At 49.1% G+C, this 11,439-nt stretch overlaps 4 protein-coding genes across 4 annotated transcripts; 1 reads left to right on the top strand and 3 right to left on the bottom strand.

Moving 5' to 3' along the window:
- Nucleotides 1-167: 167 nt before the first annotated feature.
- Nucleotides 168-1,794, bottom strand: N7508_008983 (aldehyde dehydrogenase family protein; the record flags this gene model as incomplete). The annotated part of the gene is made up of 4 exons (XM_058467046.1): nucleotides 168-1,061; nucleotides 1,116-1,549; nucleotides 1,614-1,683; nucleotides 1,735-1,794. The coding sequence occupies 4 exons, from the start codon at nucleotides 1,792-1,794 to the stop codon at nucleotides 168-170; spliced, it is 1,458 nt and encodes a 485-aa protein (XP_058314892.1).
- Nucleotides 1,795-2,345: 551 nt separating this feature from the next.
- Nucleotides 2,346-2,836, bottom strand: N7508_008984 (uncharacterized protein; the record flags this gene model as incomplete). The annotated part of the gene is made up of 3 exons (XM_058467047.1): nucleotides 2,346-2,478; nucleotides 2,536-2,680; nucleotides 2,737-2,836. 3 exons carry the CDS (start codon nucleotides 2,834-2,836, stop codon nucleotides 2,346-2,348), a joined length of 378 nt encoding a protein of 125 aa, XP_058314893.1.
- Nucleotides 2,837-3,428: 592 nt separating this feature from the next.
- On the top strand, nucleotides 3,429-6,909 carry N7508_008985 (putative importin 11; the record flags this gene model as incomplete). The annotated part of the gene is made up of 7 exons (XM_058467048.1): nucleotides 3,429-3,593; nucleotides 3,656-3,756; nucleotides 3,808-3,945; nucleotides 3,996-5,011; nucleotides 5,067-5,539; nucleotides 5,589-5,777; nucleotides 5,833-6,909. 7 exons carry the CDS (start codon nucleotides 3,429-3,431, stop codon nucleotides 6,907-6,909), a joined length of 3,159 nt encoding a protein of 1,052 aa, XP_058314894.1.
- A 1,127-nt stretch (nucleotides 6,910-8,036) lies between these two features.
- Nucleotides 8,037-10,079, bottom strand: N7508_008986 (uncharacterized protein; the record flags this gene model as incomplete). The annotated part of the gene is made up of 7 exons (XM_058467049.1): nucleotides 8,037-8,584; nucleotides 8,637-9,037; nucleotides 9,090-9,239; nucleotides 9,291-9,508; nucleotides 9,562-9,574; nucleotides 9,639-9,738; nucleotides 9,833-10,079. 7 exons carry the CDS (start codon nucleotides 10,077-10,079, stop codon nucleotides 8,037-8,039), a joined length of 1,677 nt encoding a protein of 558 aa, XP_058314895.1.
- Between the last annotated feature and the right edge of the window lie 1,360 nt (nucleotides 10,080-11,439).

The raw sequence follows: 11,439 nt of genomic DNA on the forward strand, positions 1-11,439 counted from the left end.
CAATACAAACATCAAAAACACAGTGTCTTTAAAGACCAATCATTTGCTACCTGGTTGTGGGCTATCCAAAATTACAATCAAAGATTTACTAAATCAACCACTACCGTCAGTGTAGATCTACTTAACAAATAGAACACATAGCCATTCATCTAATCTGCATGAAAGCCTCACAGACGCGCCGCCGTCTTGATCAAAATAGTCTTGACCTCAAGGAAACTGTCAAGACTATGCAGCAACCCCTCGCGACCAGTACCACTAGACTTGAAGCCACCGAAAGGACAATCTTTCGCCCCTGTAGGACTAGTACAGTTAACACCAACAGTGCCAGCATCCAGCGCCTTCGAAACCCTCACAGCCCGATCAAGATCCTTCGTGAAAACAGAAGCATACAAACCAAACTCAGAGTTGTTAGCCTTGGCGATCGCCTCCTCCTCAGTAGAAAAGGTATTAATGGCAACAACAGGTCCAAAAACCTCTTCCTGCATCAACCGCGAATCCTCAGGAACACCCTCGAACACAGTCGGCTTAACAAACAGCCCATCATTCGCATTCCCACCAACAGTCATCTTCCCATCCTTCTCCCCAATAGCAAGATACTCCTTGATCCGCTCGTACTGAATCAAATCAACCTGCGGCCCATGTCCAACCGACGGATCCATAGGATCCCCCATCTTAATAGCAGCGAAATGCTCACGGAACGATTTGATGAATTCGTCCGAGATCGATTCATGCACGTAGATTCGGGAATTTGCAACGCAGATCTGGCCGCTGTTGAACTGGATGCTGAATTGGGTTTGGGCCGCTGCTGAGGCGATGTCTGCGTCTGGAAAGACGATTGCGGGCGTTTTACCGCCTAGTTCCATGTGGACGTGCTTCATGTTTGATTTTGCGGATGCGACTTGGATCTTTCGACCTGTTAGCGAGGAGCCTGTGAAACTTATGCCTCGCACACCCATGTGCGATGCTAGTGCTGAGCCGGCTGGGTCGCCGTGGCCTGAGAGGATGTTTACGACGCCTGGGGGGAAGCCCGCTTTTTGGATTAATTTTGCCATATAGAGGGACTGGATGGGTGGTTAGACGTGATGGAGGAACAGGGAGACTAGGGGTCGACGAACTGTCAAGGGCGCTTTCTCGCTGCTTTTCAACACGACTGTGTTACCAGCAGCCAAGGCCGGCGCCATTTTACCGGCAAACATGATAAGAGGAAAATTCCAGGGAATGATCAGCGCTACCGCGCCAAACGGTTGCTTGACAGTCAGGTTTAGATGGTCAGGCGTGTTGAGACTGGCTGTACCCTGTGCGCTCCAGCCTGCATCAGCGAAATAGCGAAAGTATTCAGCTGCCAAGCCGGGATCGAAGAGTTGTGTCAATGGGCGACCAATGCATAGGACCTCTAGCTTTGCTAGATCGTCGACTGACTCGAGGATTAGCTGGGATAGTTTGCGGAGGTAATGGCCGCGCTGTTCTACGCCTAGATCGCGCCAGGCAGGGAAGGCTGCGTTAGCAGCGGCGACGGCATTGTCGACATCTTTGGTGTCGGCTTCTTGGACTGGTGGTGCGTTGTTAGGGCTTGTTTGGATGGATGGAGAGAGTGGGGTTGAGGGTGTATATACCTTCGGCGACAACCTCTTTCGTGTAGGGGTATACCACTTTGAATGTTTTGTTACTCGATGATGGGAGAAACTAAATAAGTAAGCATAATTCATACCCCAGAATCAAGATTTGACTATATACCTCGTTGTTGATGAACAGGCGAGTCTCGATAGATTTAAGGTCAACCGCAGCAGATGCCATGTTGGATAAAAGGGTTAGTTAGACAGTCAAGAGATGAGTTGAAGTCAGAGAAAGAGTTACAAATAGGAAAATGGTAGCCTTATAAATGCTCGACAGACAGGGGTCAATGTCAACCGGGTGCCAGTTGCAACCAGTAATCGGCTTGGCCCCAAAGTCAAGGTCTCCCCGACGTCAAACGCCGAGAGAAAGCTATGCACGGAGATAGCCTATGGTAGCAGAGATAGCAGCATTTAATGTCAATGCAGCACAGCAACGTGCATGAGAGGTTAGTCCGTCCAGGCTAATCTTTCCGATATATGCTGATTGGGCGTTTCGTACGAAAAGGGCGGAGTTACGCGTGCGGGGTATATCTTGACTAGTGGGGGAGATGTCGGTCCGTGAGACTTAGATCTTATTATAATAATGCATGCAACTTATATGAAGTCGAATTCATTTGATTCCGACCTGCATAAGTGGTCGGATATAGTTCAAATGTTGAGGTAAACGATATATGATTAACATTCCATTATCGTAGAAGTCGTCAGGCTATCACTTTTATATAATGTACACGTTTATGAGGCAATACCGCGGCGCTTCATATCCTGCAAGTTCAAGGCGTCCTGGTCACCGGGGCGGTTCTCGGAGTCTTGCTTCACGCTGGTCTCGGGGCCGCCGGAGCCCTGGAAGTGTTCGGCCTTGGGGAGTCTAGAAAGAGATGGCAGGTTAGCATGGTGAAAGATTCCAAAACCATTGAGATCTTACCTGTTACGGTCGTCACGAGTGCCACCCTCATCCTCGGGGATCTTGCGGTGGTCGCTACCGGAGGCAGTCGAGCCAGGGCCGTACTTCAGGCCAGTGGGCTCGGAGAATTTCTTGTCGACCATCTCATCGACACCGGACTCGAGAGCTATGAAACAGTTTAATATCAATGGAAGTCACTCGGTTTGCATCATTGCATCTTACTTGAGTCACTCTTCTTGCCGAGACCCTGCTTGGCCTGATAAGAGTTGAGGTCCTTCTCGGCCTGGAAGGCAGCCTGCCTGAGGTCCTCGAAGTGTGCCATTTTGTATTGTATGAAGGTAGTTGGGTAAAAATATGAAAGAGATTGAAGAGTGAGAATATATATGAATTTAAAACTGAATGAAAAACGCGATTCTGCTATGGTTTATATACCCTTTGCTCTCCATCACGATCAAGTTACAGCTGGGCTAGAAACTGTTGTTGCATCATGATACATCATAGGTATGTCACGGTGAGGAGTGTCCAGGTGATATGGAACGGTCTTGCTGTCTCCATAATTGCTCAAAAACAAGGTTGTAGATCCCAATTTGATAGACCCTTAGCAAGTTTGGCATCTCTGACTTCATCGTCTCCACCGGCAGAAGCCCTAAGTCCATAACCGCATTGGGAGGAAACTGAGGGTCCGGCCCTAGGGCTGGACGGATTCGGAAAAATATATAGTCCGGAGGCGGGGAGCATCGAGGAGCTCCAAGGCGGTCAGTTGTCAGTGCCTTATCGCCAACATCTTTGAAAGCGCGTTGTTTCTCTTGTCTATGGGCTCTGAGACACATCCGGACATACTCTTCCAGCCCTCAATCGCATCTTGAGAAGCGCAGATTTTAACGGTTCATATCATTCGTTAACTCGAATCTGCCATGGCGTTCGCCATTGAGGTCGAGGGTGAGGCCAACCCATTGAGCGCCCATAATGTGTTGAATGCCCTGGTACTCGCGGCAAGCTCTACACAGCATCAGGTTCAAACGGGCACTCAGCAGCTCCAGAACTGGGAAAAACAGGGCATGTACTATACATTTCTACAGGTATTCAGCTCGCCACCCAGACCATTCATGAATCGCGCCCTAATGTCTGTCTTGACTTGTAGGATGTTTTCCTTGACCATTCCGTCCCCAATGAAGTCCGCTATCTCGCAATTATTCAGCTGAAAAATGGCATCGACAAATATTGGCGCAAAACAGCAGCAAAGTACGGCATCAGATCCCCGCATGGAAGGCGACATGCTAACATCGACCCAAGTGCGATCAAAAAGGAAGAAAAAGAACAGATCAAGACCAGAGCCCTCGAGGCAGGTATCGTTGAGCCTGCCCCTCTGTTGGCCCTTCATAATTCATTGATGATTGCCAAGATCATGCGTTATGAGTTCCCGCAGGATTGGTATGCATACTTATGCATCAATAGAGTTTAACAATGCTAACTCCGACTAGGCCAGATGCTATGTCGTCCGTCATCTCTTTCCTCCGATCCTCTACCCAACCTGGTGCAAACCCACTCCAACTCTCCAGAACTCTCCTCATCCTATTGCAAATCATCAAGGAATTGTCCACGGCCCGAATTCAGCGAACACGCCACAATCTTCAGTCTGTCTCTCCTGAGATCTTCCAATTACTTGGGGGAATCTATGTGGACAAGCTTAGCAGATGGGTTGCAATACTGGAGCAGGGTGGCGCCGGCGAAGAGGAGTTATTGGAGACGCTCGATCAGAGCATGGTGTCTCTCAAGGTTCTTCGACGATTGATAATTGCTGGATTTGAACACCCGAGCCGGAATCAGGAAGTACAGAGTTTCTGGGTTCTGACCCATTCTCACTTCAGCAAGTTCCTCTCGTCTGTGGATGGGTCTGCCAACCTCCCCGAACCAGTTCACAGGGCCATTGAAAAACACTTGCTGCAGATGTCCAAACTGCATGTTGAGATGGCCAAGACACACCCTGCATCTTTCGCCTTGCTGCCAGACAGTATTTCTCTTGTCCAGTCGTACTGGTCATTGGTCGTGAAGCTCGGAGGAAAATATGATAGCCTTGGCACAGGCGATGAAGCCGAAGGGAAAACTTTGGCTGAGAAGACTGGTCTCCGAGCTCTGCTCTTGATCCGTGCATGCGCGAAAATGGCCTTCAACCCTGCCCAGACATTCAAATACCAGACGCCACAAGATAAGGAAGAGCGGAAACAATCTGTTGAGCTCATCAAGTCACAGCTCTTCACCGAGGATTTTGTCGTCAATGTCATGGAGCTACTGGTCACACAATTCTTCAGGTTCCGCAACATCGATTTCCAAGAATGGGCAGAAGAGCCAGAAGACTGGGAGAAGCGAGAGGAAGAGAACGCCGATGCATGGGAGTTCTCCATCCGCTCTTGCTCCGAGAGGCTCTTCCTTGATCTTGTCATTCACTTCAAAGACCTACTCATTCCCCGGCTCTTGAATGTGTTCTATTCCTTTGCGAGTAAGCTAATGCAATATGGTTATGAGACATGCGCAATACTAATGTTATTTCTTAGACACCGAGAATCACAATGTGCTACTGAAGGACTCACTGTATTCCGCTATTGGCTTGGCGGCTGCCAGCCTGGAACAGCATCTGGATTTCAATGCATTCCTGGAGCATACTATGGTTCCCGAGGTTCAATCCCAAGAACAAGAGTATAGGCTTCTGCGAAGGAGAATTGCGTTGGTCCTGGGCCAGTGGGTCCCAGTTAAGCCGGGTGAACTCAACAGAAACGCCATTTACCAGATCTTCCAACACTTGCTTAACAGTCAAGATCCCTTGAATGATCTTGTCGTTCGTATCACAGCCGGTCGACAGCTCCGCAACGTTCTCGATCCATACGAGTTCTCCGCAGAAGGATTTATGCCATTTGCACCTCCAATTTTAGCAAGTCTCATGTCTCTCGTTCAAGAAGTTGAATCATCGGAGACGAAGATGGGACTTTTGGAGACGGTTCGCGTAGCCGTTGTGAAGATGGAAGATAATGTAAGTATTCCTTGTGTCCCAACCGCAGCGCCCTAACTGACATGACAAGATCACACCCTTCTCCGACCAGATTCTGTCCTTGCTTCCTCCTCTATGGGAAAGTTCTGGGGATGAGCACCTGATGAAACAGGCCATTCTGACCCTGCTTTCATCTTTGATCCAATCTTTGAAGCAAGAGTCTGTGAGGTACCACTCGTTGATTCTCCCACTTATCCAAAGCTCAGTAGAACCTGGCTCGGTAAGTCAATATGTCTTTTTTCATCGCTTGTCTAAAGTTCTAACATCCTATACAGGAAACGATCATCTACCTTCTTGATGAGGCATTGGAGCTGTGGGCTGCTATCATCCAGTCTACACCATCTTCCGCCTCACCGGAAATTCTCTCACTCCTCCCATCTCTATTCCCCATCATTGAAGAAGCTACCGATAGCACTCCCCAGGCTCTGCAAATCGTTGAATCCTATATCTTTCTCGCCCCACAAGAAGTCTTGAGCGACCGGTTCCGCCACCCATTACTGGTGGCACTCGAGGCTGTACTCAAGACAACAACCAAGCAACGCCTCGGTGTTATTCCCCGGATAGTTGAGCTGATGATCCGTGCTGCTGAAACTGTTGACGGCGGCAGTGAAGCCACATACAGCGTGGTCTCTCGCTCTCTCTTGGATACTTCATTCCTTTCATCCCTTCTAGAGGGTCTGTACTCTGCCTTTGAAGTCAGCCAAACCTCCGGCCCCAACAGAAAGACCTCGCCAGTGTATGGTGCCGTGGAAACCGATTACTATTCGGTGTTAGCGCGCATTGCGCTAGCAAACCCAACCATCTTCGCTTCATCGGTCGCTACCGCGACCCACTCTTCTGAGGAACAGTCCCTCACTTGGATCCTCACAGAATGGTTTTCGCACTACGATAACATCGGCAGCGTGAACCAGAAGAAGCTCCATGCTCTTGGTCTCACCCAACTACTGGCCCTTCAAGGAGTCCAGACCGATGCTTCTCAACCCGCTCCTCCCCCTGCCTACATCCTTTCCCATCTCCAGTCATACCTGAGCATGTGGACCGACCTCATCACCGAGTTGGCAGATGGCGGCACAGACCCCAATGCCGACTATCTTGTATACTGGAACGCACCAGCTGGATCCGAGACAGCAGTTGCCGAAAATACAGAAGGAGCCGAACAGCCCGAGTCGATCCGTCGCCGCGAATGGCAGTCTGGTGATGTCATCCACCGCTTCACCATCCGTGACTTTGTCCGCCATCGTCTGCAGGAAGTTATTGGTGCCTGCGGTGGCGCCCAGCGATTCCAAGAGGAGTGGTTGGTGAACGTCGATACCGAAGTGGTCACGGCCTTTGGAGCCTTGGGACTACTTTGAATTTAGAATCTGCATCTTTTGCGAAGGAATTCGCCTTATGTTGTTTTGTTGCACGATTCCCTTACACTTGCATGAAATATTCATTTCCATATCTGCATAGTCACCTAGCCTCATCCATATTGTTGATTCTTGTTTCCCTCGTCCTTGTTGGCCATTTTAGCTACATACCCCAATCCATAAGTCATCATTCCCAAGTTCATCAATGGTAGATGTAACTCACAACACGTTGATAGACTTGTTTCATTAGTCTCTAGACGCATTTCGAGCGTAGTTGTCCTGAGGCAGACACCGACGTTTTCTCATTTCGCACCGCACACTCCTGCCGTTCATTTTGCCTTTTCTCCGCCGCAAGCTTCTGGGCGCCCTGAAAATATATCCCGTAAAGAAAGAAAAGCATTCCTAAGGCATGCATTATGTTCTGGCGGTAGTAACGACACGAAACCGCATCACAGTGTTGACGACATACGAACTCAAAAAGATAGAGACATGCGAAGAGACAAATTGTGAACCTCCATTGTGCAAGTTAGCTAAGCTAAGGATTCGACTGGAAAAGGGCCACACAAGATTGGATGTTTCCAGAGCCCTAGGCGTGCCAATATGCGCATTAGAAGGTCTGGTTTCTGCTTTTGTTGAACTAGTCTGGGAGTTGGACCAGATGGGGGTTTCGCTTCCATACTGAATTCCAGAAAATTGCGAGAAGACGAAGGGAAGGGCGAAACAACAGAAATGTGTAGAGTTGGTGGAGTTTGGGTGTTGTGTGGGTCCGCCCCCAAAGTGTGAGCGCGTTGCCTCGGAGAGGCTGCGGACCCGCTGTTGTCAAAATGCCTTATATGGGATTATTTTTGTTGAGCACAAAGCGGCAAGGAGTGAGCACTGGGATAAGAAGTCAAAGACTGTGAATGCAATGTGGTATTTTCTATGATTATGCATATATTATGCTATGTGTAGCGCAAATGGAAGACTTTTAAATAGAACAAGACGCAAAGGAAAAAACATCAATGGAAGCTGGAAAGGTCCATACATCCATATGTATGATGAACCTAGCAGGTATCATGACCTCCGATGATTTTTAATATGTGGAACCCCTCGAAGATAACAAGGTTCACACAATAGCATCAACAACCGCCTTACATCGACTGCTTCCCTTGAGTTTCAATGGGCAAGAAGCACATAGCCACAAAGGAAGCCAAGATGAGAGCACCAGCGGCATAAATCGGCGCAACAGGATCAGTACTAGCATAGATACCAATAATGGGAGCCATCAGACCCGCAATGCGGTTCAAGCAACTAGCAATACCAGACCCGGTACCTCTGTTGGGAGCCGGGAAGACCTCGGGTGTGTAGGCATACAGGACACCATACATGATCATCTGGAAGAAAGATTCCAGGGAGGAGCAGACGAGCTGGATGTTGGGGTCCTTTGTGGCTGTGAAGCAGAACAATAGGACGCCTGTGATGAGGGTTGAGGCGGCCATTGTGCCCTTGCGACCGATGTACTTGATGTCGACAGTGTACCAGCCAAGAAGCGGTCCTGGGATTCCACAGACTGCTGTGATGGCGTAGTTGCGGTAGGTGATGTAGGTGGAAGAGTTGGCGCTTAGGTATTGGGGAAGGAAAGCGTTGAAGAGAGTGTAGCCCATGCCGATGCAAGTCCAGCAGAACCAGATGAGGATGGCTAGTTGGTGGGTTAGTTTGGGGAAATATGAAGCAGGGGAATGGATGCGTACTGGAAATGGCAAGGCGTCTAGTCCTGAACAGGGGCTTGATCTGTTGAACGGAGAATCTCTCAAGGGACCGTTTGATGATCTCCATGGTAGAAAGAGACTGTTTCTTGTGTTCCTCGGGATATCCACCGATCTCATTCATGATCTCCTCAGTGAGCCAGGTGGTGGTCTTGTTCTTGTGAGCGATTCCTTGCACTGCAGCCACGGCCTCATCCTGACGGCCGCGAGAGACCAGGAACTTGGGGGACTCGTAGAGAGTGAAGAGGAAGACACGGCAGAGGAACATGGCGAATGTGATGGCACCCAATGTCAAGACCAGGTATCTCCAGCCCCAGTTGTTTGCCTTGGTACATGTCTCTATGCTTTCACAAGAGAAGTTCGGAATGTAAGCCCAGGCAAGCATACTAGGATAGTATTAGCTTTCATATCAAGTTCAAAGATAGCTCAAAGACGAACCTGGCAATCAATGTACCGACAGACCACCACGTAGCTAGACCACTCAGAATGTTGCTTGAATTGGGTGGCAAGCATTCCAAAAAGACAGCTGCGTCAACGGGTAGGTTTCCACCAACACCAAGACCAAGACAAGCGTACAATGCACATGTTCTGATGAACAAGTCAATAAATGGGTCTCAAAGGGCTCTTGAGATAACATACCCAACCCAATTAGGTCCACCCCCGGCGGCGAGACCAAATATACCGCAAATGCAAAGGGTCATGTTGAAAGCGGGACGTCTTCCGATGGCATCAGAGGCAATACCCCAGAAAGAAGCACCAATGATCAGACCAACAAAGAGAGAGCATGTTGCGAATCGAGACTCATTTTCAGAGACACCGAATTCGTTGGCAATTGGGGTCAGAGTGAGGGCAACTCCCTGCATTTTATTAGCATACAACTTCGGATTGACTCAAGCAAAACCAGTCGTACCTGCAACCAGAGACTAAAAGAGAACTTAGTTAGCAAACATTGCTGCCAGAGTTAGTACCGGGAAGGGATGAATTTACTTGTCGGCAACCCAACCCATTCCACAGAGCACAAACAGACCCCATTGGTAGCGTCCCATGCCAATGTCCTGAATGGCTCTGTTAATGATCTTTGCCTTGCCTATGTTGTCATGTTAGGTCCGATATCAGACTGAAGCAGCGAGAAAGAAGCCAAACTAATGTTGAACAAGATCCGGCTCGTCAATTAGACATACGATCGTAAACAGTATCATGGCCTGATGCGCCAATATCGGACTCAACCTCGGCCCTGAGAGCTTCCAGAGTCAGTTCACCGGTTGGGACGGGGCCAGCGGCGCCCTTTTCCTGGGAAGATGATCTGTCGAGGCCGGAGTGGTCGCTGGGGTAAGCATCTTTTGGTGCGGAGCCATGGGCAAGTGGGACGACAACCTCGGGGAATTGTCTCCGTTGCTTGTTGGAGAAGAATTCTTTCCAGTTCGGCATGTTGATGTTTCGTTATCGCAACAGGGCAGCTGTGAGCGTAAGGTGCTTGGCAAAGTATTTGGTTGGCGCGACGGAAAGGAAGATCTGAGGCTACTGGCTCGGCTTGTCGAATATAGCTCTTCCGTGAGGGTCAATACTACCGTTTCGCTTCTGATATGTTGTTGCTAGGACTTTGATAAAACCTGGTTGGCGCAATGGATAAAGGGTTGCAGGTGCAAGGGCTGATTGGATCTGATTTGCGAGGGACTTCCGAAAATGCGCAATGGAGTAGTGAGACCGTGCTTGATATCGAGGTTGGCGCAACGGGATTGTTGACGCAAGTATATGCTGCTACTTTTGCGAGACTGTTGAGCGAGATCAAGTTTCTTTGCCAGTGAAACTATATATGCGGGGATGTTGTCAATAGTATTCTCAGTAGGACTCGACAGTGTTGAGTCGGGTCAGTGTGAAAATAGCGAGCAACGCAAAAGTCAAAGGCGAAGAAGATACAGAAGACAAAAAAAAAAGAAAGTCGACTGTAGTTGGGATGGATAGGAGTTATAGCTCGCAATGGCTCGACAACGAGGAAAAGTGGGAATTACAAGCAGGACAAAAATCTCTCACGTCGAATCGTGAATTAGATAATATGAAGCCGAAGAGTGGATCGTATATGAAGTCGGCCAACCATGCCGTGGTTTTTTGGCCCTATGGGTCAAGCCTCCAGCCTCTGATGTATGCAAGTCACCGAGTATACCCACACCGGGTCCACTACACCATGCCACATTAAGTATTAAAATTGAGGTCCCTCCGAGCGGATTGCCAAGAAGCGAAAACCGGATGGTGAGTGTGCGACAGTTTTCCACAAGAACTTCATGCGCGTTAAAAGACGGTCAACTTTTCAGGAAGCTGTCTATACTTCAGCCGATGTCGCCCGGCCTTGGCCTATGACTAAGCTCATACGGGCGGCGCCCCAGCGCCACCCGGGGCCGTCTCCGGTGACGGGGTCGGCCCACCGAGGGTCTGTCTCTTTGCAGCGCTGGACCTCCATAAAAAAAGCATTCTCCGCGCTATGTTGCGAGATAGGTTGCTGATGCAGATACCTGCAGAGAATATGGATCGGTGATAAAAAAAGGATACGAAGGGGCTGCTTTGGACGGTGTCTCATGTGAACGTGCAGACATTTTGTTGCGGATAATTAATTTTCCGCACGTGCTAATGTACTGTACGTGGATGCCAATGGTGCCTTATGTTGCAAACAGCAGATCTAAGTAAGACGTATTGTATACTGCCCTAGATGATCAATCCGGGATTGTTAAGATGTGTGGTTCTTGGCGTTCACGCTGTCTGTTTTGCAGTCTCCTTTGCAGAATAAGGCTACTGT

This window comes from Penicillium antarcticum (genome assembly GCF_028974205.1).
Source record: "Penicillium antarcticum strain IBT 31339 chromosome Unknown utg000009l_segment0_segment0, whole genome shotgun sequence".
Taxonomy (NCBI): domain Eukaryota; kingdom Fungi; phylum Ascomycota; class Eurotiomycetes; order Eurotiales; family Aspergillaceae; genus Penicillium; species Penicillium antarcticum.